The following is a 27,995-nucleotide window of genomic DNA, read 5'->3' as shown; positions in this document are numbered from 1 at the left end:
CGACAAGGACTATAGAAATGTTTGGTTTGCACCTCGGTTTATTAAATTGAGGACTGCCAAGACCTCAGAATGTTTGGCTTTGGACACAAATACATGCATTCATTTACGCAGACCGATAAATTTGGCCCCATACGGCATGGGAATGGCGTGCTGTTGGATTTTGTCTTGAATTTGTTTTGGTACTGTGCGTTTAACTCAGTCTAGACCAGTATTTGAGCTGGAGTGGACCTGTTCAATAGGATTTCAGACTGAAGAAGAAAAAAACACCAAAATAACAATTACAACTAAAAATAAGTCACTTATCCAACATGGTGTCCATGTTATGTGGATGACCTAAAGCCCCTTTCACATGACTCGTGTCAGGGCTTCAATGCATGTCTCAACACAAGCGTCATGCGCTGTGATGCTCAACATGAAAATGTTACAGATAACATTACAGAAGGCCGATTCACAAGGTTGCTAGGTAAAAAGAAATCAAAGAACCGAACAATCAAAATGAGCTAACATTTATTTGAGCTTAAAAAATCCAGGGAAAAAACATTGAGCAAGAGTTCTTGAAACTTTTCTTGTAATGCTCTAGACATTGTGTCATACAGCTCAATGTGTCGCAATGATACAAAAGGTGAATTGTCTGGTAATCCTTGTCTACATTATGAAAATTCAATGACAAATGGGGTCAAAGTTGAAATAGTGTGAACTTTGAGCGTTGTAGAACAACGATTGCACGCAATGCTTGCTGAGAATTCAATGACATGAATCATGTGAAAGGGACTTAATAGAGCTCTGGAACTCAGGGTAAATCAGCAATAAAATATCCTAATCAGAAATATTATCACAAAACATCAATAATTTCGGCTGTTTTTTTCTGCTAAGGACTGTGGTTTCCATCTGACCAATCCAATAAGGCTGCAAGAAAAAGAAGGCGGGTCCTACACATAGCTGGTACACAAATACACCATTAGCTAGTCTAAATATTGTAGTTCCACCAGCTTCACCTTACCTCCAATCCCAGCAGGCCTTCAGCATTTAAAAACACAACCAGAATGACAAACCCAAAAGGACCTTTCAAGCATATTTAAAGTAAGGGATGCTACATTAGAGTGTTTTTCACGGTCATCTTCGTATCAAATATTGAGCAACTTGAAAACTGTATGACAAATCAAAAAAACAGAACAAAAAAACAAAAAAGGCAATCATAACATTGAGGCAGTCAGTAAGAACCACTGTGCTAAATTACAATAGTGCTCCTTAATTATCACAAGCTTTAAAACAGAGCCTTGGGATTACATTCTCTAAACGAAATTACGGCATTTCTCCACACATGGACAAACAAAACCACTAAACACACAAATAAAAATGATTGTCCGTTTTCCATTTGGCGGCAAATAGTTCCAGAGCATCCAATAAAGGGCAAGATTCCCAAGTAGAACTCAGATGGTTCCGAAATGGAACAGAGGAAAAAAGAAAAATGGAATGACATTTCGCCATTCACTGTTTATTTTTGGTTCAGGACATGTTCATTTTCAAATAGTGCTTTAATTCCGCTCTTCATTTGTTTTATTTGTTTTTTTGCACCCAGTGTTTACAAGCGCCACAGTGTTCCGAGTGGGAGTGGCGTCAACCGTCCATCGGGAGTCCTTCATTATGGGATGGAAGTCATGGGGGGAGGGTTCAGCTGCCCTACGGAAACCATCGGAAAGGAGCTCCGGTTGGCAGCATCACCTTCTTGGAAAGACAGGAAAGACAGAGGAAGGAAACAAGGAAAGAAAACCGCATGAGTCATTGATAATTCAACATAAACATCAACAATGGAACAGTAAGAAAATAGGAAATGTCTCATTAAACTGGACTCTCAACTCTCATCTCTAGACCTTTTCCCTTTTCCGTTGCAAATCCCTCTCTTTCTGCAGAGCAAGACTTGCTAAGTCCGTAAAGGGCTGAAATACCGCAGTGGTGCAAATGGCAGATTTTTTCCCAGCCTGCTTTGGGACTGGGCAGGGGTAGTCTATGGCTGTGGGATTTTGGGAGAGTGGAGACAACGGCAGCGTTTGCTGGGAAGAAGTCCAAAACGAAAGAACGAAGGACTGAGGGAGAAAAAGAGGGAGGGGAGCGTTCCCTTCATCATGAAGTAACATGCACAGGCAATGACTTCACCTTACATGACCTAGTCCCTCTCTCTGTTTCCCAAACACACTCTCCCATTACTCTCTGACAGGGCTTTGGCGTTTGTACGCGCACACACACGCATCCAGACCCCCTCTTCCCTCATCGACCCCACAGACAAGCCAACACAGATGGGCTGCCGCCCCATGCACATGGCCAATCAGACAGAGCATGAGTGCATGGACAGACACACGCTTTCTCTCTCTCTCTCTCTCTCTCTCTCTCTCTCTCTCTCTCTCTCTCTCTCACACACACACACCAGATTAATTTCAAAGGTTATTTTTTAACCCATCATCTCCTCTGTGTCTCTACATCAAACACAAACACATAAACATACACAAATAGACAGGAATGAAAGTAAGAATAGAGGATCAAGGGCACAATAAACACTAGAGATAGTGGACAATATTATTATTTTTTTGGCCGATACGAATACATTTTAATCTATAGCAGAACTGAACTTACTAAATTATCATTTTACTTTGAGAATAAAATTAAAATAGGTATTATGAATATTTTATTATTATTATTGTTATTATTATTATTATTGCTGTTTGTTGCTGTTTCTGCAATTACATTTTTTGTTCATTTCTGATTTTTGACAATAATAGTTAAATGATTATTAAACAACAAAAATAAAAATATATGAATTATGAGTTTTATTATTAATGCAATTATGTTTATTGTTTTTTACATAACTAAATTATCATTGTGCTACAAAATACAAACATAAATTTTGACATGAATTAATCATTATTATACAATAACAAATATGATTATTATTATTATTATATTGTTAATTTTATTGTTTGGTTCTTTTCTTTGGAAACCTACCAAATTGTGGGACTTTATCGGTAGACTTAATACTAAAGAACAAATAACCAATTTCAAAAATCTGGTCAAACCATTTATCGGTCTGTTTCTAATAAACAGACAGTAGAAAGGTTTTTTTTTATAGAAAAATGTGAGTGGTGTTTGTGCAGAAGTCATTGCCACAATGCTAAGGTGTTGTGGGGGGTTGTCAAGGCATTGCTATGCAATTGCTATGAAGTTCCTAGTATGTTCCTAGTAAGTATCTGTAGTTATGTGGTTGCTAGAGTGTTCTAACTGGTTGCAAGCTCTTCTCTACAAGTCTTTTGATTTGAGATATCAGTAATTTCTGTAGCACAAACAATATGAGCAATAGTAATAGTGATACTTGAATAATCAAACACCTCTAAAGAAATGTCTAATGAGAAAATTGATCAGGTAGCAGGTGCTTGCATATGTTGATATAATGTGTGTCTGCCTGTCTTTGCTTCTCACACACATACACAGACACTGACACACACGTTGTTCCTAAAATACTTCAGTCGCCTGGCTGTGAGACTGAGATTCCTCTAGAGGAAGGGGGTGGGGCCTGTCAGGCAATGTCTGAGGCCATGCCCACTCAATCTCCTCCTACTTCCAGCTTTCAGGGACTTTCCGAGATACCGGTCACCACACAGATGGAGTGAGATGTGTCATCATGCAGTAAACACACAACAAAAGATGCAAGCAATGACCAGAAATCGAATGAGATTTGCACAAAACACACACGCCTAAGCTGGCTCAGAACACATTAAAGGCCCTACATATAAAAACACATCTGTTCATCCCAAACACACAGACACACACACACACATACATATCAAAAAGTCAATAGACCCCCACACCACTGACTGTGACCTGTCAATAAAGGCTCTTTAAACTCCATAAGTCCTATATGCTGTATTCAACCAGACCAACCCCACTGTCAATAAAAGCACACAAACACACACAGTAATATACACAAAACCACCATCAATATATGCCTAAAACATTTTAAAAACACACAGAGAAACATTTATTCAAACACACACACACACACACACACACACATAACAAGCACAAATTACTATCAAGACAAACCCCAGTTATGTCGCCAGCAACAGAACCGACAGACATTTCATTTTGATCTTTTAAATGATACATTATGCACTGCTCCACCTTATAAGCATTTGTTTCCTCCAGAATATTAATTTTTTAGAGCTAAAAAATGGATTCAGTGTCATTATGTAATGTCATCTCAGCAGCAGTAATGTTCATATGCATTATTAGGGCAACTAGAATGGCATTTAGTGATCAACCAGTACAGTGATTAGCAACATGCAGGAGCGTGTCATGGTTGCTTTTCCATTGTTTGTGTAAACATGTTATTGTTATACTGGTTGAAACTCTCTTCACATCCTGATAGCAATCAAGAATAGAAATGGTCTAAATATTAAAACAGTCTGTGAAAGTTTTAGGACCAAAAAATGTTTGTCCAATCATTGCATTTGGTCTGAATACAATAATACGATGTCCTACCTGCCTGTCAACATAATACATGTCAACATATTTCCATACCTCCGCGCACCCTGCTCGCGCAGACATCACACGTCATCAACGTGTTGTAGACACAGTCACCGGACGCCGTAAACAAACAACAGTCATCTTTTACAATTCCTCCTGATCCAAAACAATGAGCTTATTCTGCCTTCACGCCATGTCGTAACTATTACGAGATGGCAATTCGTGACGTTCCACCTGGAGCTGCTCAGACTCAGATTTATGTGTTTCTATCAATGCCAAAATGAATCTGCAGCAGTCAGGTGGTACAAGTAAGAGTTCTGTAGGTTGTTTACGTTCATTAGGGCCCGAGCACCGATGGTGTGAGGACCCTATTGTAATTGCTCGGTCAATTTTTCTTCTTCTCCGAAATGAATCGCATTTTTGAAGGCCTAAACATGCTCGAAAACTCATGAAACTTTGCAAATGTGTCAGAAGTGGTGAAAATTTATGTCTGATATGGGTTTCAGAATTAGGTGTGGAAAAATGGCTCAATAGTGTCACCTACAATATTTCAATTAAGCATCCTTGAAATTCGGTAGACACATCTAACAGCCCAATACCTACAAAAAACTCCCTGGGTGCAAAATCTGAAAACCCATCAGGAAGTGAGATATTTTGAATTTTCTCTGCAAAATTTTTGTAGTTTTTGCCATTTCCAGATGTTGTACTTTAACAAACTCCTCCTAGTGCTTTAATCAGATCAACGTCATATTTGGTCAGTCAAATCTAAAGGCCTTTGCGATGTTAAATTCCAAAGATCTTGAGTTTTCGCTGAAGGGCGTTGTCCAATCTACCTGCCCTGGCCCGAAGACATCTACATGCTAAAATTTAGTTAAAGTCATAGCTCCACCAGCTGATAGCAGGAAGTGTAGCAAATAGAAATGACTGACATAGTCCTCCTATATTTATATACTTATATGCATATTGCCCACCGTGCTGTTTTTTTTTTTAAAGCCACCGGGTGGTGGTGGCATGGGTGCGAGTGCCCTTTCATCGCTGCTTGCAGCTTTAATTATTATTGTAATGTTATGTGCTTTGAGACATGAGGTAATTTAACTCTCTCAGCTCGTGACTCTTTGCAAACTCTGCTGTTTACGTTCATGTCTTTTGGAGGAGGCATTGCTTTGGAGAGCTCTCTGAAGGCAGGGTGGGATCTCATGCTTTCAAAGCTAGCTTGCTATTGCTAGACGCTCTGAAATTGCCTACCCTACCTTTAAATTGTTAACTTTCTTGCATTCCACTGTGCTGATTTTCCAATATTTGTCTAAAAGCATTGTATATAAGCTACTCAAGTTAAAATTTTAAAAAATATTGACAGTTTTATATTGCTTTTACTGATTTTATATTGCTTTTACATTATTTTGAAACTGTTCCCAGCCATGACAGTAGTTGACCTGAAAGACAAAACTCACTACAAAAGCCAGTTTATGCTAATGCTCACTTTAGCACTCCACGTGGCAACATATTTGTGTTGCATTATAGATTAGAAATATTACAAAGTGTGAAAACGTTGCTAGAAGCATTTGCATTCACATACTTGCATCAAGTATATTTTGGGCCTTAGACTTCATAAAGACTCAAACACACACAAACTCAAACTATGCCCTCTAAGCTCTTGCATACACCAACACCTCAATCTCTACCTTCTCACAGCTGTAATTCTCAAAGAAACCGGGCTGGTCAGTGGTCAATACACACACATAAACACAACCCCTCTTACACACACAAAGTCCATAATGACTTTCGCAGGGGCTGTGTTTGCTTGCCTCTTCCTGCAAGGTTGTACACACAAACAGACACACATATGCGGATCAGGTCCTCTGGAGGACGAGAAAGAGAGGGGTTCTGGGACACATTGACACCTGGCGCTCCAGATGACAGACGCAAAGGCCAGATGGACTGTATGAGGCTGCCACATGCACACAGAGATGCACACATGCGTGTATGTGAACATACATGAAAACAAACTCGTATGCACAAATAAAAACTGCCATGCTACAAAACAAAACAAAAAACAAACAGTAACTCAACATGTATGAAAAGCCCTACATGTACACTTACAAATAATTTTGGTAACACTTTATTTTGATGGTCTCCTTTATACATTTTGTTAACTGTAACATTGCACAAGCCAACTAGGTAGCACTTTATTTAACAGTACTTTCTTGGTACATGTATAGTAATTATGTTGTACATACAGGTAAAAGAGTGGTAACACAAGGTACTTACCTGACATGTATGTACATGGAAACTAATAAGAAACACTGCTGTACTTTCCAATGGTGCATACATGGTAACTACTTTGTACCTATAGACAAGTGTTGGGTAATAACAGGCACTTACTTATAGTGTCCGTATATTACTGTACTTACTAATGGTATGTACATGGTAAATATTTTGTACTTACAGACAAGTGTGGGTAATAACAGGCACTTATTTATGGTAACTTGTAAGACACATTACTGTACTTACTAATTGTGTTAAAATGCTTAAGCTTATTATTACAAAGGTTAAAGAGCTGGTAATTCCTATGTAATGTTTATGTACAAGGATGCACTTTATTTTACAGTCCTATTTCCATGTACTTACTATGAACGTACTGGTGAATATACCAGTTATTTAATGTGTAATTTACACCTGGTAAGAGCTGTAATTCCTATGTAATGTTTATGTACAAGGATGCACTTTATTTTACAGTCCTATTTCCATGTACTTACTCTGAACGTACTAGTGAATATACCAATTAGTTCATGTGTAAGTTACACCTGGTAAGAGCTGGTAATTCCTATGTAATGTTTATGTACAAGGATGCACTTTATTTTACAGTCCTTTTTCCACCATGTCAAAGTTACACCTGGTAAGAGCATACGTAACTTTCAAAGACACAAAACGTACATTTTTGTACGTTTAGAAAGGTGTTAAAACGTGCAATATTGATGTATTTATAGCACTAAAACATAAAAATACTTTTTAGAGCGAAAAAATTTTAAATATTTACGAAGCTTTCATGTCATAAAGATATATGTATAATTTCCCTTTTATCGTTTTTGTAGATAAATGTAAGATCCCTAAACCCCATCCTGAACCAAAACATACCCATTTTATACATAATGGACAGAAATGTGTAGGAAAATAACAATTTTAGTAAAAATATAACATTAAAACGATATTTTGAACCGCTAATCCTACACCTACCTTTAAACCTACCCATAAACATTTCTTAAAACCCCGTACTGTTTTAAATAAAAGAATGACAGAAAAACAAGTGTAATCACAACAATTTATTTATTGCGAAAATGTCGTACCAAAAGTAGTTCGAATAATGATGAGTCGCAGTCCTCTCTGGTGGTAAATAATAGTTTTTTACAGAGCAGAATATAATGAATCCGGCTTCTCTTCGTGAAGGCGCGCAATCATTCAAATGTCAATCCAGTGAAACACGGCATGTCGATATCTGTGACGAAGCAGGTGAGAGCCAATGAGCGTTCGATATCAGTGCCGTAAACCATGTCATAACGCTTCTCAAGGGTGGCGCTACTTTCAAATTTAAATTATAACGAGCACGTGCTTTGACTGTGACGGTCGCTGCTGCTGAGAATGAAGATGAAGATTGATGGATAAAGGGCTGAATTTGGATCTGTTCCTTACAAACACATGGATTCTAAAGATAGGGAGTACAGCAAACAAATACAATGGGTGTGATTTGTGAATATATGTTGTGTTTTGATGTATCTTGTGGTTGTATTGTCAGTCGATGCATAGAAGAAAACGCCTTCTGTCTCACAGCAAACAAACTAAATATTACAAGTCACGAACAGAAATGTTATTTCATATTAAGCAGATGAGTAAACTGTATTCAAAAAATGCGACTAAAAACATGTATTTATATGACAATTGAATACATATAACAGATTTAAAACATTAATCCCATGATTTTATTACAGGGGAATTCAATTACATTCAAACTTTACGTTACATGATTTACGTTTTTATTGCTGTTAATACGCAAGTATTTTTACGTATTAGTCCACTAAATACGTCAGTGTTGTACGTTTTTGTGTGTATGAAAAATAAGTAAATGTACGTGTGGTAGAACCACATTTTATGTAAAAATACACACGTGTTCTCATAAGATCACGTTAATTCCTATGCAATGTTTATGTACAAGGATGCACTTTATTTTACAGTCCTATTTCCATGTGCTTATTCTGAACGTACTAGTGAATATAGCAGTTAGTTAATGCGTAATTTACACATTACTTAGGGTGGGGTATGAGCATGGTACAAGATACTTCTTGAGTACTAGATGATATACTTTTGCGGTTCAACTTGCCTAATCTTTACAGGACAATAATTCACTTAATAGGGGTATTTTGATGACATACATACAGATCAGTAACACTACTGTACTTAGTATACTCAGTTGTCATGTGTCAAAAGCCTTGCTTAAAATGACTGCTTGATAAGTATGAACACTATGAAGTGCTGTATAGTTAGTCATTTTGGTAAGCACATTTGTTTCACAGTAGTTAAGTAATTGTCCGTTGTTTGTGTCTACACTTGTCCGTGAGTACAACATAGTTACCATGTATATACCACTAATAAGTACAGTAATGTGTCTTACTAGTTAGCACACATAAGTGCCTGTTATTACCCACATTTGTCTGTAAGTACTACATAGTTACTGTGTATATACAATTAATAAGTACAGTAATGTGTCTTACAAGTTACCATAAATAAGTGCCTGTTATTACCCACACTTGTCTGTAAGTACAAAATATTTACCATATACATACCATTAGTAAGTACAGTAATGTGTCTGTTAGTTAACATATACGGACACTATAAGTGCCTGTTATTACCCAACAGTACAAAGTAGTTACCATGTTGGAAAGCACAGCAGTTTTTCTTATTAGTTTCCATGTACATACATGTCAGGTAAGTACTTTGTTTTACCACTCTTTTACCTGTATGTACAACATAATTACTATATATGTACCAGGAAAGTACATGTACTGTAAAATAAAGTGCTACCGCTAACTCTTATTAAAAAGTATTAGTTGAGTATTAGTAAACTATCTGCTTAATATCTGCTAACACTTTATATTGATGCTACCCCAACAGACACTATACTTACTATAAGTTACTTTGCAAGTACATCAACTTTTTCTACATAAAAATGAAGTGTAACCATAATTTTATTACCCTCCCTAAACAAATAATTTAGAAAAAGTTTATAACATCAAGTAAAAATGCAGTCACATTTACCATTGTTTTCACAGTGAATTTCATTTCAATGTAAATCTACGTGATCGGGAACAAACATTTCCCCACAAAGATTTTGCAAGCCACATTGACCAACAGAAAGCTGCTTGGTTTGAAAATTGCTTCTGTGTGAGCTGTTTCATTAGTTACTACACTATTGACAATATACCTTTTTTGCCTGCAAAATTTGTTAATGTGAGCACACCTTAAAGGCATAATATGTAATTTTTCAACAGCGGAACTTTTATTATGCCACAGACGACTGCTTCCGCTGGTTCTGGTCAATCATACGTGAGGTAACGCAGCACTGTTTATAATATTAGATACATTTGAGTGTGTTGAATTGAGTGTGTTATAACATTACTCTGTGCATTCGCTTGGCAGCTGCTATGAGACACTTGTTGCACAATGTAGTAAGCTAGATCGATATTACAATATCATATTAATAAATGCTGGATGGCTTGTGTTGTTAAATGTCATGCAATTAATTTTAAAACATATTGTATGATGGAGAGAATGCTGTATTACTGTTACTAAAAATAAAGCTGCATCAGACATGACATGCCTCATGTCCTGGTTAAAATTGCTTATTTCTCTGGATTTAAAGTGCCCCTATTATGCCTTTTTAATGCTCCTAAAATTGTTTTGGGAGTCTTCTACAACAGGTTTACATGCATGCAAGGTCAAAAAATACTTTAGTTTTCTCATAATATACATTTAATTTCACCCGAGTTTTCAATGTTTTGTAAACAATTCGTTAGAAACAGTTCAATGAATCAGTCTCTCTAAACCCCTCCTTTCCATGAGCCTATCAGTTCGCAAGACATTGTGTACAATGTATATACAGAAAAGATAGCATTAATTTTACCGTATCAATTCGAGCCCGAGTCCGATGATGAAATGTCTGAAGTAGTCGATAAACCAGAAACTAATTTGCAATACTTAGTTGTAAATACTTGTCACCTTGGTTATATAAAAGCAGCGTCACTGTTATACTTTATGTAGGTGCACCTGTGGAAACTGTATCAGAATGCAAAGCAAAGCTGAAAACCTCTAACATAAGATAAACATTTAGGCCAGATGTGTACACAGACTTTTTCGTCATAACTATTAAAAAAGAAAAATGGCTATATCATTGTTTGACATTACAATGAGTGTTTACTGTTTACAGAGAGAATACTTCAACTAGTTAGCGTGGACTAGCATCTTAACATCCTATTACAATACAGAGAGAGCTCCACTCTATTGTAATAATAAAAACGCAGAGGGAAAAAAACAGTTTGTTTTGTATGTTGTAAACTCCCACATTAGCTGAGCACAAACGTGAATAGATTAGATTAGATTAGATAAACTTTATTATCCCGAAGGAAATTTGTCTTGGACACATGCCAAACCAGTGACTGCTTAAATAAATAACTTAATACATACATGCAAACATTACAATACATACATATACACACAATATCTGTGATTAACTCACAACTATCATCAACGAACCAATTGCACACTGCTCATCTTACGACACACCTCTAATCAGTAAAATTCATAAAATATACATGAACATCGTGACAAAGGGGCACTATAGGGGCAGACCTCTCACTGACTTGTCATTTAAAGCTTTAATAGACAGGGGGACAAAGGAGTTCTTAAAATGGTTAAGCCTGCACTGAGGGACTCAAAAACGTCTTCCCGAGGGAAGAAGCTGATACTCAGGGTGGAGGACATGACTTGGATCTGAGATTATTTTTTAGGCTTGTCTAATAATAATTTCATTATAGACAGCCTAAGTGTAGGATGCTGTCTAACTCCCATAATTTTCATGGCTGTCTGTGTTAGCCGTGTGATCTGGGCTTTCAGCTGTACACTAAGGTTACCAAACCAGGCTGAGATGTCATACCGCAAAAGGCTCTCAATTACAGCATGATAGAAAAGAAGCAACACTTTCTGATTAACGCCAAAGGCCCTTAATCTACGTAAAAAATATAGTCGTTGTTGAACCCTACAACAGATGTTTTCTACCTGAGCACTCCATGTCAATTTGTTATCAATATATATGCCCAGATATCTATAGGAGTCAACCTGAACTATATGCTGGTCATTAATGGCCACTGGTAAGTGGTCTCCAATGGATTTAGGATCAAATACCATCTCCACTGTTTTCTTAGTGTTAATGGTGAGAGAATGCTTATCGCACCACTGGACAAAATTCTGGACCTCCTGTTTATATGCAACTAGGTCTGATGTATCCAACATGAGACCCAGAATAGCTGTATCGTCAGAAAACTTAATCATGTAATTGTTAGCGGTACTACATGTACATTCATTAGTATACAGTGTGAACAGTACAGGGGAACTGACGCACCCCTGAGGAGCGCCAGTGCTAATGGTCACAGGTTCAGACAATAGCTGATAATGCATTAGACTTTTTAAACAAAAGTCGTGCTCCATCCTTGATCATTACTCCAAGTAATAAGACAGACAAGCTGCATTAATCGACACATTTTAGACAATATTGGACCCACATCTGAATAGCAGAACTACAGAAACGTGAGTTAGCCGTTTTGCAGGAGACAGACTAGTGTGTACATTACACAACATAACATACAAAACTACGAATTTTGAACGATCGCTAGAAAATATAAACAAAAAATTATTAATCATACTTACAGGTTGAGATTCAGAGGAGCAAGCTGGTCCAAATAAACTGGTCATTGATCCATATTTTAATACCAAGCGTTTTGTGAATCCTGCGTTATACTCCCTGAGGTTTGTGAAGCAGTCGTCATACATATATATACAATGGGTACGGAAAGTATTCAGATCCCTTTAAATTTTTCACTCTTTGTTATATTGCAGCCATTTGCTAAAATCATTCATTCAAGTTCATTTTTTCCTCATTAATGTACACACAGCACCACATATTGACAGAAATACACAGAATTGTTGATATTTTTGCAGATTTATTAAAAAAGAAATACTGAAATATCACATGGTCCTAAGTATTCAGACCCTTTCCTCAGTGTTTAGTAGAAGCACCCTTTTGATCTAATACAGCCATGAGTCTTTTTGGGAAAGATGCAACAACCTTTCACACCTGGATTTGGGGATCCTCTGCCATTCCTCCTTGCAGATCCTCTCCAGTTCTGTCAGGCTGGATGGTAAACATTGGTGGACAGCCATTTTAGGTCTCTTCAGAGATACTCAATTGGGTTTAAGTCAGGGCTCTGGCTGGGCCATTCAAGAACAGTCACGGAGTTGTTTTGAAGCCACTCCTAGCTGTGTGCTTAGGGTCATTGTCTTGTTGGAAGGTAAACCTTCAGCCCAGTCTGAGGTCCTGAGCACTCTGGAGAAGGTTTTCGTCCAGGATATCCCTGTACTTGGCCGCATTCGTCTATCCCTCGATTGCAACCAGTCATCCTATCCCTGCAGCTGAAAAACACCCTCACAGCATGATGCTGCCACCACCATGCTTCACTGTTGGGACTGTATTGGACAGGTGATGAGCAGTGCCTGGTTTTCTCCACACATACCGCTTAGAATTAAGGCCAAAAAGTTCTATTTTGGTCTCATCAGACCAGAGAATCTTATTTCTCACCATCTTGGAGTCCTTCATGTGTTTTTTAGCAAACTCCATGCGGGCTTTCATGTGTCTTGCACTGAGGAGAGGCTTCCGTCGGGCCACTCTGCCATAAAGCCCCGACTGGTGGTTGACTTTCTACAACTTTCTCCCATCTCCTGACTGCATCTCTGGAGCTCAGCCACAGTGATCTTTGGGTTCTTCTTTACCTCTCTCACCAAGGCTCTTCTCCCCCGATAGCTCAGTTTGGCCGGACGGCCAGCTCTAGGAAGGGTTCTGGTCGTCCCAAACGTCTTCTATTTAAGGATTATGGAGGCCACTGTGCTCTTAGGAACCTTAAGTGCAGCAGAATTTTTTTTGTAACCTTGGCCAGATCTGTTCCTTGCCACAATTCTGTCTCTGATCACTTCAGGCAGTTCCTTTGACCTCATGATTCTCATTTGCTCTGACATGCACTGTGAGCTGTAAGGTCTTATATAGACAGGTGTGTGGCTTTCCTAATCAAGTCCAATCAGTATAATCAAACACAGCTGGATACAAATGAAGGTGTATAACCATCTCAAGGATGATCAGAAGAAATGGACAGCACCTGAGTTAAATATATGAGTGTCACAGCAAAGGGTCTGAATACTTAGGGCCATGTGATATTTCAGTTTTTCTTTTTTAATAAATCTGCAAAAATATCAACAATTCTGTGTTTTTCTGTCAATATGGGGTGCTGTGTGTACATTAATGAGGGAAAAAATTAACTTAAATGACTTTAGCAAATGGCTGCAATTTAACAAAGAGTGAGAAAATTAAGGGGGTGTGAATACTTTCCGTACCCACTGTATATAACACTGGTTTTTGTATATTTTAATCCAAAAATCTTACATATTCTGCCTTTAATGCAACAAAATCAGAACCTATTTAATGTTCAACGTACAGCTGTATGGAGCAGGATTTTGGGCCACTGAGATTTCTCTGTGGGCAGAGCCATTCAGCCATTCATTTAGAATAGCATACTACCACACTCTTGCTACAGTATATAGTATGTGGATACTATGCAAACTTTCGAAAATACCTGGGTGACCTACTACATTTTCCAGATCTATTACAGTATGGAGTACTGTGTCCCTCAATGCATTGCACTTGACATGACCTTACATTTAAACCCATTGTTTTCTCACTGACACGCCCCCAACTCTGAAACTCTGGCCTTAATGAAAGTTTCCCACTCATAATTATGACTTTGTGGTGGCATTCATGTGCATTCAACTCATAAATACGATCTTTCCGGCATGACTTGACTGTACCATATGCTGTTGTCTTGTGTGTGTTAGGTAGCCCCACCCACATTGAAATCTCACAGGTCCAAAGTCCCATATTCAGTCTCTTCCCACATTCAGTACTTTCAATAAGGACAGAACACTAGAGACTTGTGTGTTGTGCTTGGTTGGAGCATGGTGTTATTTCAGCATTTTATATTCAATTGCATTCATCCAAATTCATTAAATGTGATAGCTGAAACTCTGAATCATCTCATCATTTCAGCCAGTGAAGGGGAACCTTACCTGTTGAACATTATGATGCCTTAACATTTTCTTTGCAAGGATAAAAAGTAAGCAACCAACTAGACCAAATTTACCATGTCACCAATTGCCCAAAGTTAGATCCTAACTAGCTTACATCAGCACAGACTCAGAGTTAATTTTCCCACAACTGAACCTGCCTGTAAACAAGGCAGAAACATCTCAAGTTACGCTGTCTGAGAGATGAGAAACTACATTCAGCTTGCCATTTGTCAGGATGAGTAAGGTTCATATGCTAACACTTATGAAGCACAAGCAGTATTAATTTCTATGCAGTCTGTTTGTAAAAACTAGGGCTGTCAATCGATTAAACATTTTAATCAAAGGAATTACATGATATGCAGACTAATTAACTGAAGTAAATCACAATATATCAATATTTGCTGAGAAAAGTAAAGCCATTATATTACTGTGGCAAAAAAAAAGAAAAAAAAGAAAAAAAGATTTAGGAGTCGTTTACACAGTTACATGATATTTTTTAATGATGCTCTATATGCAAATATGTTTATGGTCGGTAATATTTCTCTTATGCTCACCAAAGCTGCATTTATTTGACCATAAATACAGTAAAAACAGTAATATTGTAAAATATTATGATTTAAATTAACTGTCCATTGTAATATATTTTAAAGTATCATTTATTCCTGTGATGCAAAGTTGAATTTTCAGCATCATTACTCCAGTCTTCAGTTTCACATGATCCTTCAGAAATCATTCTAATATGCTGATTTGCTGCTCAAGAAACATTTATTATTAATATCAATGTTGAAAATTTAGTTGGAAAGTGTGATACACTTTTTTCAGGATTCTTTGATGACTAGAAAGTTTAAAAGAACACAATTCATTTAAAATAGAAAATTACAAATGTTTTTACTCTCACTTTTGATCAATTTAATGCTTCCTTGCTGAAAACAAGTATAATTTCTTTTTCTTTTTTTTTCTCTCTTTTTTTTTTTAACTTTTGAACAGTATATTGAATACTTTTACTTGTTACAGAATTTCCGTATGGGTCAGATAGAGGTTAATTTGTTTTTTTTGTTTTTTTTTAATAATTAGATTAACTGCCATTTTAGTAAATGATTGCACTGAACTGAAATCAGTAATTTACGCAGGACTGATTTCACTTGCCTGGAAATCCAGCCTCACCACTGTACCAGCGGATGAGTCTGGTCGGCCATTGAATCAATTTGATTTCTAGGGCGGAGCAAATCCGAGCAAACAGGAAGCAGAGTAAACCAATCAGAGAAGAGCGGATATGACATTAGCAAAGTGACAAGAGAGTCAACAGCGGAAAGTAAATAATTAATGTGTTTTTGGTCATTTAAAATTGAATTCACGGCTGAATAGAACAAACTCTCGGGTCTCGCGTGCACAATCTTTGTTGATATTGAAGGGACTTTCACCGCACTAGAGTGACGCTGTTTGCATCACTGAAATAAATGAATCTGATTGCACGGTACGGTTTGGAGTTGACTCGATTCGCGACGGAGGGCGGACTGACCAGACTGATATATCTTGTAGAAGATATATCAGTCTGGCCTTGCAAGGGAATGATTTCACAACATATTTACACAGAAATATGTTTTACTAGTATTTCATGACTATATGTGTAGAAAGACGGTTCACTCCTATTAGTTATGAATGATAGAAACTGCAATAAGCAAAACGGTGGAATATGTCCCACCTTCTAAGTAAAAGAGCCAAACACTGATTGATAAAGTCATTGCGTCACTGCAGCTGCCGTTAGAAGCTCCGGTTCCCATAAAAACCTGAGACTTGCGCTTAGGATTGCACATGTGCATTGTCTCGTCTAGCTTGAAAAATAAGCTTTTTTAATGCAATTTAGGTATAAGAAACAACATTTATGGGACAGTTCATGTCAGATTTTGTTGCTGATTTGAAATATGTTATTTAATAGTGAGTTGGCCAAGCAGTTTTTGAGATTTCAGAATTCCCCCATTCAAATAGACAGGACTTGATCTTGGATGCCCGAAATAGCTGCCCGGAGACATTGCAAATATGGCCGCAGAGTGAACAGACTTTCCTTGAAAGGGACTTTGCTTTTATTTTTTCGACTTTGTGCTACTTTTATTCACAGGGATAGTACAGAGAACAGTAAAAGATAAGGAGATGAGGGGAGAGAATCAAGAAATTATGCAAACCACACTCAATCTTGCAACACCTGCATGAGCATCACAGCTCAACGTGTCAGAAGTGCTGCCTAGAGATTTAGCACATGCGCTCCAATGCATTATGCTGTGGTGCCCATGCAGTTGATACTAGTTTGCAGTCATAATTTTTATGAATTTACTGTACATTGCTCACCATCTTACCTCCAGCCCGCCAGCAGGTTTCTTTTTGAGCTCTTCACACTTGCGGAACTTGCAGATCTGATGGCCGGTTTTCCGGTTGCGGCAGCTGCTGCACTGTTCGCAGTTAATCCTGCGCCGGCAGGGTGGACACAGGCCACAGCGCTTCCGCTTTTTCTTCCCGTTGGCACTGATGGCCGATGAAATCTCGCTCTGCGTCTGCTGGTGTTCCGATGCGCTGGTCACATGAGAAAGCGCCCCATCTGCGAGGAACACTCCCGCCGGTGTCATTATGAAGAGCCCCGGGTGATACGGAAAGCTGCCGCCCACTCCACCGTTGCTGAGCAATGGGAAGTCCATCACACTGCCCAGCGAATCAGAAGCCGAGACTGCCTCTATGTCCCCTCCCACACTGACATTGGAAGGGTCGCTGACCGGAAGCAGCATTCCCGCCCGCCGCAGGAGCTCGGCGGCCTGGGCGAGATGCAAGCCGCTCGGAGAGTCCAGAAGACCGGACATTAATGCGCCCCGGTCCAGTTTGGCGTACCCGACTTGTGACCTGTGCTGGCTGGCCGTAGGGTGAGCTTTGACACCTGTCGCCACCATGGAGCTTTGTGCGAGTCTGTTAGCGTTTGCGACACTGGCAACAGCAGCAGCCGAGCAGGTCGCGATGTACTGTGAGAGAGCTCGTGAGCGCTTCAGGCTTTTGCTGAGTGGAGCGCTGATGATGCCGCTGCGGTTTCTTCGTTCCACCACCGGGGATGAGTCTTCATCCCCGCAGCAGCTGTCCTGTGCCTCCTCATCCTCTACGGCTCGAATTCCCTCCATGGACCCTCCGCTGGCAGACATGGGCCACAGCGTGAGGGGGAGGGAGAGGGAGATGAGGGAGCTTAGGATGAAGGGGGGGTAGAGTTGCAACGTTCCTCTGAAGACCGAAGCCAAAGCGAGATTGACGCGTTCACAGCTGGAGAATCAGCGGTCCACACTAGGCGAGCCTCATGAACATCTTACACATCCATTCGCTAAGGCCTGAGAATCCTAGAAAGGAAAGACAGAAGATACACAGAGAGGTTAAAGCAAGCTTGGTTTAAATACATGGTTCGCAAAGAGAAGCTGAGTGTTACACTACTGGACAAAAGATTGAAATAATTAAGAGATAATTAAGAAAATATTTTTTTCAATTTTTTTTTTCAAAGGAGACTCTTATGCTCTAGAAGGCTGTGTTTATTTGATCTAAAATACAGTAAAAACAGTAAATATTATTTCATTCTAAAAGAACTGTTTTCTATGTTAATATATTTTAGAATTTAATTTATTTCTGTAATGGCAAAGCTGAATTTTTTATCATCATTACTCCAGTATTCAGTGTCACAATTATTAATGGTTCTTATTATCATTGTTGGAAACAGTTTTTTATCATTGTTGGAAACTATTTTCACAAAAATATTAAGCAGCACAACTGTTTTCAACATTGATAATAATAAGAAATGTTTTTTAAGCAGCAAATCAGCATATTAGACTGATTTCAGAAGGATTATGTGACATTGAAGAGTGGAGTAATGATGCTGAAAATTCAGCTTTACCATCATAAGAAAAAAATAAATAAAATTTTAAGCACAGTTATGTTAAATTATAAAATTATTTCACAATATTACTGTTTTTACTGTATTTTTGATCAAATAAATGCAGCCTTGGTGAGCAAAGGAGACAACTTTTAAAAACATTTTAAAAATATTAATATTTAAAACTTTTTAACATAATCCAGAACACGTCATGTCGGTTTCACTATAGTCAAGCACAAAAAAAAAAAAAAAAAAAAAAAATCTTTCAAAATAATCATGCATATAAACATCCCATTTTATTAGCTTAATGTTTTGGCTTGCTGAAATAGGCACAAGTTCACTGTGACAAATAATCTACTGGTCGCTCTGGCCTCGTCTTGACTCATTTTGATTACTTAGCCAACATTTATACATAATATCTGTCCTAGATATCTGTTTTAGTGACAATTACGCTTTGTTCTCTCTGCTTCCAAGGAACTGAAACTCACTGTGAAGTTAAAAAAAGAATTTTTGTGGATATTGAATTGGACAGTTTGAGTCTGTTAAATTGTTATATTTCATAACCTTTACGTGTGAAAGCCCGTTCCTTGTGACAGCAATTCCTCTTCAGTGAGAGACGTCTATCAGGGTCCACAGGCGGTCTGTTCTATCACGAAACTGGAATCGTGAGCTCAAGCGCAAAGCCCCTGGGGTGAGCCAACAGTGAAATCAGGATGTCTAGGTGCAAGCTCAGCCACACTAACGCATGTACAAACGCTCGTCAAGGACTTAACATTTCAATTAACTGCCAAGCCTCAGTAAAGCATGTTATCGATAATAATTAGAAAAAAAATGGCTTAAGGTTGTGAGTGACTTTCTATGAAGATGATGTACTTGGCCATTCATTCATACAAACATGCATGAATGAAAGAATAAATTAAATAATTTCAAAATGCATGTAAGAGAGACTGGGGCTGGTTGTCAAACAGGGAAGTTGTCTTCATTTTAAGATTTTTAATTTTGGTTTCAAACATCTAGTTCAAAACAAGAGAATTTTTCACAAAAATCAGGTTGGGGCAAGTTGTTACATGTTTTAAATGGTATAAAAGCATAAGTTCTAGTAATGTTGGTTAAACAATGGTTTTGTGTTTCCATTTGGATGTTTCAAGAACTGTTTTGTGTTTCAGAACGGTTTCACTGTTTGAATTTTGCTATTTAATGCAGATTGCATTGTGACCACATGCTGACAACATGTCACAAAAGGTCAACATGTGTTAAATTAACTGTATTTATTGGTAAATAACAGTGGAAACATCATTAGCCCTTTATGTAATCAACACTATAAAGTTTGTGTCAATATAGAAATTCACTTTCAAAAATAAACCTACTCAACGTAGTAACATCTGTGACAACTAGCCCCGGTCATTCCTACATATTTACCATACATACTGAGCTGTAAAAAGTGAACACATACAGTAGGGGATTTCTAACTGATTTAAAAATTGCACTAATTGGTGAAGCCTAATGTATTCAAGTTGATTCAGTCATATTGAACAGTATAGCCTGCCAAAATATTTTTGCAATACAGTTTATTCCTTATCAAAACAGATGACTACATCAATTATGATCACATCACATCGACATCAAAGAGTCATGATGGGAATAAAAACTTACTGGAGACAGGAACCCCACATTTGCAGGTAAACCAGGACAAAAGCTGCATCTAGTGAGGGTTTCAGTAAATGATTGACCTGGCCTACAGATAAATAAGTTCCTTGCAACAGTTTGAATGCCCATTCAGCAATCTAATACTGAATTACCTCTTGTCAAACGTATGTCAAACATATATGATGCTCACATCCACTTAGAAATTGCTGTGTCCAGTATTGCGGCGAGCCAGAGGGACAATAGCGCGACATAGAGAGATCTGGACATCACCAGGGAACAATAGCCAAACCTGCACAAATAGCCCAACTGTGCCTAAACAAGATGACCTGCTTATCAAGATCTACATGTTCTGTCAAACAATCACCTCAATTAAACCCTTACTGGATCAATCCAAACAATAGACCTTGACTAATTGCATATATTCACGAAAGATTATTTAAATCATTAAAATGCAAATACTGTACCCACCACGCACAAAAAGTTTGCATACAACTCATAATGGATTAATAATAAACAGCACATATAATGTGCATTCATACTGTCGTCTCTCCAAGAGAAATTCTGAATATTTCAGACATTCCTTCTCGGTATATCCCACATAATTTATCCAGACAACCAATAAAAACAGAAAAAGGTCACAATAGTATGTTTACATGAACAACACTACAAGCAAACAACAAACAAATAGCCGTAAATTCAACTATTCTGTGCGCTTATTTGGTTACGCGTGGCAAAGTTGCACCAATGCATCTGATGCATATGGGCAAATTGTCAAGCGGATGTAACGGCGATCATTTAGAAAGTAAAACAAAATCCCTTTTGTCTCATCTCGACCGATGTGTCTATGGTGACAGCGCGCGGTATGCGCCAACACGTCGCGTTGGTTAAGCACATTCCCTTGTTATTTCAGTGCCAACTTATTCGTCTTGGCTAGATGTCATTGTAACTTTGAACAGTCCTCAACAAAGTCTCATTCCCCTCCCTTTGATAAATATAGGCTATCTGCATATTTGCAAGCATAGGCGTCTTTTCATTCGCACCGCTCGTGAGCCGAGGGAAGCGTTCTGACTGTCCGAGCGGTCCGGTGCTCTCACGCGCTACGGAGATTTATATAAAAGAGGGAGAGAGAATAAAAGGTAAAAGAGCCAAACGAAAGCAAATGCTCACCCAGACTGAAATATTCTCGCTGATTTCTTCAATAAGCCCCAAACACCGGCAGATACACGCAGAACGCACTTTGTCCGAGAGCGAGCGCGTGCGCTCCTCCAGCCTCTCGCGTCTCTCTATCCCACCTCCACATCCTCGCGCCCGGAGAAGAACATGCAAACACATTTCATAGATTTTTGGAGCTTCACACAAAAACCGAAGTGGACTTTCCGTCGGGGACAAAATAAATAAACCTTAAAGAGGTGTGGATGAGCGCGAGGGGCTGTCTGCGGTGATGCCGTCTGTCTCTCAGTGCATATGAGAGTGGAATAATGAATGAAGTATAGTTTTGAGAGGGCTGGACACTCAACCCATTGTTGACTCCATTCTTAATGGCTGTTGGCTGCGCTCGTGATTGATTTATTATATCCGAACTTTTGCACATTCATGCTTTCCAGGAACTTGGTGCTGATTGATATTTTAATATGCAAAGCACGGTTCCCAAGCAACCATACCCTCATCTGAAATATAACCCTATGGGGTGCTCTGGTAATGAGAACGAAATGCAAATTGTAAATAATAATTGTACGTGTATGAAAACTAAATAATAATAAAACAATAAATAATAATAATAATAAAACAATTATTATTTGTAAAATGCTATTGTTTATAATCTATTTAAATATTAAATTAATATTACTTTGAATAATATTATTAATAATTCATGCATTCATTAACAAATCAACGTCATACATTAAATATGTTTATAGTATACTTTTATTAAATATGTTATTAATTATATTAATGTATTGTATTTTATGTATATTATTATTGTTGTTTATATTAATTAAATTTTTAGTTATTTAATAATTAATGAATATCAGTGCAATCTGTCAGTGTATTTAATAGGAGTATCCACATATAAAAACTGAATAGTATTAATTTATATTTATTAATGAGATTTACACTTTATTTTATTTGGGGTATATTGTTTATATTATTTATATTCTTAGATTAATTATTTTTTTAAATGAATCATTATCAATACAATGTATTAATGTATTTAATAGGAGTACCCGCAAAGTAGTCCTATAAAGCATATTAATTTCAGTTTCTTTAACATTCAGCATTCAAAGACTCATTAAACTTTGTGCAGAATTGAAAGGGATCAAGGTCGTTACCATAATCGTCGTGTTTCTCTGTGTTTGATGACTTTATGTGATCTAAGAGCCATTTTGAATAGGTCCATTTGTCCGTCCGTCCAGTCGTTTGCGGACGCTCCTCCTCGTCACGCCGAGTCCACTCCACCTCTTGTGAGCGTCCTGTGTGTCTGGCAGGCGGCCAGCTGAAGTGTGGGGAAGTGACACCGCCAGGGCGGCAGAAATTTTCCTCCGTTTCGGGCTCCTTCCCAATCGCAGACGGGCGCGCGTGCATTGGCTGGAAAGTGGAACAGCTCGTCAGGGACGATCAATGCTGATCGATCAGTGCGGCGCTGCTGGCTGCGGGTTTGAGGGGGGTTGCGTGTTACAGTCCTCCACAATTGCATTACCGGGAAAGTTTAGGCGTGAGTAAAGTGACACTACTTTACTGCTGCACTTCCCATCATTGTTTTTCTCATTTATCTGTATTCAAATGCTAAACTCTCTTTTAAGCGTATGAGACTAAGTTCCCCTTACAAAAAGTCAATACCATTGAACAGTATAATTACCATATTAATTTACATGTCACTTAAAAATTCAATAGTTTTACCCTCATGGTTGAGTCCAAAAACATGGTAATATTATGGTACTTTGAAATAGACCATGGTACTACATGATTTCCATTTTCATATACTATGGTACTTACATAACTTACAAAAATGTACTAAAAAGTATGGTTCTAATATAGATTTTTTTGGACATGTATATGGTTGTGGTCAAATACATGGTATTAACCATATATCATATTACTTACATGACAGTAGTACCTTGATATAGCATATGTCATGGTACTATGTGATTACTACACTAAAACACCTTACAATTTACGTGACCTACAAAACAGTACCATGATATTACGATGTGTTGTGGATATGCACCATTGTAATACTGCTGTATGGTATATATTAATGTACCATAATATTATTACCAACTCAAACCACAACTGTACCAAGGTGCAGCCACAGTACTTTTTTGCAAGAGATGGCATTCCATAGTTTTTCAATAATTACCAAGGTATTACATCATGTCCAAAAACATGGTAGTACTTCCATGGTACTATGTGATTACCATATTCATATACCGCAGTATATATATACAAGGCACTTCAAAGATTTCTAATTATATATTAAGATAAGAAAAAATATATTTACTTTATATTAATGATTAATATAATTAAATGATTTAATATAACCATTCATATATCATAGTATATAAGCCACTTCAAAGTACATAAAAGAATATAATTTTATTTAAAAACAATTAAGATAAATTATATTATTATAAATAAAAAAATACATAATATACATTTTTTTCTTTAGCATTCTTTGCAGCTCTACTGCATTCCGTTCCAATCAATGTGGAAGTGTACCATACAGAGAACTACTCCAGGATGCTTGACTTGTGCCAGGTTTGTTTGCGAGGTCATTGATCAGACCTTTGGATTCTGAGTTGCATCATAACCTGAGTTCACTGTGGAGGACATTATAAAAAAGGACATGATAAACAATCAAATAAACACTTGCCTTTCCTTGTGGCCACATAATTCCCAGATAACTTTGAGAGCTGAGCCCTCCTCCTCTCTGAACTGGGTGGGGGAGGGGGGGGGGGGGAGATGAGGACATTGGATTAACATCACATGGTTCTCTCTGGCAGCCAAGACACATGACCCGCTCCACAGGAGGGGATAAAACCCACTTGAAAGACGACGGCATAGAGGCCGAGGGAGAGGAGGAGGGAAAAAAAAGAGATGGAGCAAACGTCCGGTTTTCTCAGACGCTGAGGAATGCCGTCGGCCCGCTTCTCGAACACAGAAATGCAGTACACTCATTCTCCTTTGAGACTCTCTCCCTATTTCTTCTGCTCTCTCTATTTCTCACTCGTGAGTTACCTGTGGTTTTGGGCACCGTGTTGTCAGAGATTCCTGTTTTTTAATGACTGAGATCTCCACTGCCCCCCATCTCACCATCCACATACTACCTCAAAAAGATATATTAGACAATGAATAACATGCAGACTGTTAATGGTCTTGTTATTGGTCTCTAAACAAATCTCTAAAAAAGAAATTGCAGTTGAACTAGAGACAGAGATTTGAACAAATCATATGAATTAAACTTAAAGGATTAGTTCACTTTCAAATGAAAATTACCCCAAGCTTTACTCACCCTCAAGCCATCCTAGGTGTATATGACTTTCTTCTTTCTGATGAACACAATCGGATAAATATTAATAAATATCCTGACACGTGAAGCGATGCGTTTGTGTAAAAGAAATCTCCATATTTAACAAGTTATGAAGTAAAATATAGAGCTGCCGCCAGACCGCCTTCCGTATTCTACTTATGAAGAAAGTGTAAAACTCTAGCAGTTCAAAAAGCTTACGCTATGTCCTACGCCTTCCCTATTCAACTTATGGAACAGATGCGACACCAGTTCCATTTTTTTCGTAATTTGAATACGGAAGGCGATCTGGCGGAAGCTAGATATTTTACTTCATAACTTGTTAAATATAGATACAACTTAAAGACAGTGTAATTGGCACCTGGACCCAGTAAAATCTTATCTAAATTATATTTAGTCTCACATAACATCCTTATTGATGGTAACTAAATGTTACTAAACAGACAAGAAAGGATTCTAGAGTTAAAGTATTTCTGTAATATGACCCCAGTGCCATGTCCAGTGACCAAAATTGAAGACTTAAAGGTTGTTTTGACTAAGTGACCAACTAGCAATACCCAAGCAACCACCTACAACACACTAACCACTGTATCAATCTAAAGTTTTGCAACAAAAAATGGTTATTTTTAGAAGTTGTGATAGTTTTACTGTTTACACCAAATGCTGACTGCTGCAACAGCTTGAGGCTAAATGCAAAGCGAAAGTTCAGAATCCATTTGTACTGTTGTCTGAAGTAGCGCAAGTGCGTGGAGTACATACAAAAAAGAACGGGGCAACAGAACGCCATGCTGCATCCAGCATAGACAGTATCAATGATTATAATAGGCTCTGTTTGCTTTTGTTGCGTTGTGCCGATGTGTTCAATGTAGACACAGTGTTAGCGTGCATAAATAAATACATTCATACTAGTATTTCTTAAGGGCCATTAACACAAAATGCATTTTCATTTAACTTTTTCATGCACGAGACAACAAGAAATAATTTACAACTTTGAAGTCACATTTGTCAAGACAGCATCCGTCAAATAAATCCGTAATGAGAGAGGCCATCTTCTTTAAATGTGAACTTTGTAACTCCTGCATTTTTTCAACTGAAACAAATGATTTTTTTCATATTGGAACACAAAAAAACTCAAAAAGGTTGTGTGTGTTTGATAATTGTTATTTCAGTACAAACATGCATCTCACAAGAGTCGAAAGCACACGCCACACTGTATTGAAGATTTCAAACCCGGGCTTTTGAAAAATATGCTAATCAAGGAAGTACACAGAAGATGATGAAGATTTTGAAAGCTTCTTTTTGTACTGTTGTTGGAAGTAGCGCAGGTGCGTGGAGTACATACAAAACAGAACAGGGCAACAGAATGCATTTTTGCATTCCACTTTGCTGCTTTTTCATAGTTTTCTTGTGTGAATGGCCCCTTACAAACTTCACATTACCAAAACGTCTGTGAAATTTTGAGGGATAATAGGTCTACTGTCCATTGCCAATAGTGTATTGATGCATGAAGCACTGCATACCCAGAGCTCACTACCAATCCAATTAGCTTTAATAAATATATTTCTGTCTTGACAAATTTTGGAGAGTTTGGCACGGTAATGGATATGACAATGTTGATATGTTTGGTCTTGGCGGAATAGATCAGATATGCTGCTGCTGCTGGTTATTGCTGCGGCAGAGCAAGTACAGGACTTCCTATTGCTAATACACACACAACACAGTGCTGTCAGCAAGTAAAGCCAAGTTTACACTACAGGATTTAAACGTCGGCAGATCACTGTGCTGTTCAGACTACATGACTTGCTGTGGAGTCTTGAAGTCGTTGTAGTGTTCATACTACGTGACACTACGTAAATGATCTGCAACAGCAGGTTACACACTACAAGAGCTGACAACAACTCTGTCACCCAACGACTTTATTTGAAAATGGATGTTGGGAGGAAATTATATTAAATTTTGAACCCTTTCACACGTAAGTTTAAAACATAAAATTTTAAAACGACTGTTATTTAAGAACGTCATGTGACACACCGCGGCCAGCCGGCCACACTATATGACAGATGTATTGCTTTTCTCACCATGTCATCAATTATCTGATATTCCGATTCTCAAATATGTGCAAGTGAGTGTTTTGTCATTTAAAAACCTATATAATGACCTTGATCTTAATATATAACGTGAATTCATCCATTTGTCCCAAAATACATGTGGCCGGTGAACTGGGAGAACAATAGAGTGAGTGAGCTTTATAGTTACTTACACAATCTGATATGAATAAACGTAGGCAAATTATATTTGAATGGATATAGACAGTGTGTATTTCATTGGCTGTAGCTCGTTGTGACACCACAGGATATGGAGTCGGCCGAAGGCTCCAGGTATTTAGCATGCTAGATATTTGCTGTCTGCAAGGTGTCGGTGACGCATCAGCGAGCCTCTTTGATGCGTCATTGAGTAGTTCACACATAAAGATTGGCGAGCGCCGATCACTCGCTGATTTTCCTCCAATCACAGCCCGACCTGTCGGCGAGCTCATTAAAATCGGGCTTAAAATCCTGTAGTGTAAACTTGGCATAAGACATGCTGCTGATACACAATATAGCATACAAGAATTATCCTTAGCAGATCTATACAGGTGGAGCTGGGGAAGGAAGAGGGTTTCTGAAAGCATGCTGCACTGCTACAGCAAATGCTGACCAATTATTTGAAGGCTGAGCAGCAAGCTCACTGGCTACTGATACAAGAGGAACTCTGATGTGCCCTAAGCGAATGATGTAATTACAAGCAGACTGAGTTTAAGGCAAAAAAAACAAACAAGCCATTTTAACCAGGACATGGACCGTGTCCGTGCTTTGCCTATCAATGACATCATACCCGCGTTACCCTCGACTTCTGGTTTAACTTTGTAGAAACCACGGAAACAACAAAGACACTTTAATATATTGTTTTATATATATTAGACAGGTGAGCAACGGTTTGGATACATTC

The 27,995-nt window shown here is 38.0% G+C and overlaps 1 protein-coding gene across 5 annotated transcripts; it reads right to left on the bottom strand.

The window, feature by feature from the left end:
• Window positions 1-10: 10 nt before the first annotated feature.
• On the bottom strand, window positions 11-23,277 carry cxxc5b (CXXC finger protein 5b). 5 transcript variants are annotated; one of them, XM_048176030.1, is made up of 3 exons: window positions 22,813-23,277; window positions 17,301-18,314; window positions 11-1,725 (listed from the first exon to the last, which is right to left on the bottom strand). In XM_048176030.1, exons 2-3 carry the CDS (start codon window positions 18,123-18,125, stop codon window positions 1,681-1,683), a joined length of 870 nt encoding a protein of 289 aa, XP_048031987.1. In that variant the 5' UTR covers window positions 18,126-18,314; window positions 22,813-23,277; the 3' UTR covers window positions 11-1,680. The 5 variants fall into 5 exon arrangements, with proteins under 5 accessions (XP_048031987.1, XP_048031991.1, XP_048031990.1 ...); XM_048176034.1 differs by lacking the exon at window positions 22,813-23,277 and adding an exon at window positions 21,653-22,001 and having other exon boundaries at window positions 17,293-18,314; XM_048176033.1 differs by lacking the exon at window positions 22,813-23,277 and adding an exon at window positions 21,653-22,001 and having other exon boundaries at window positions 11-1,722; window positions 17,293-18,314.
• Between the last annotated feature and the right edge of the window lie 4,718 nt (window positions 23,278-27,995).

The sequence above is a fragment of the Megalobrama amblycephala genome, linkage group LG23 (genome assembly GCF_018812025.1).
Source record: "Megalobrama amblycephala isolate DHTTF-2021 linkage group LG23, ASM1881202v1, whole genome shotgun sequence".
In the NCBI taxonomy this organism is placed as follows: Eukaryota; Metazoa; Chordata; class Actinopteri; order Cypriniformes; family Xenocyprididae; genus Megalobrama; species Megalobrama amblycephala.
Note: the sequence above shows the minus strand (reverse complement) of the source record. Positions and strands in the feature narration are given on the sequence as shown.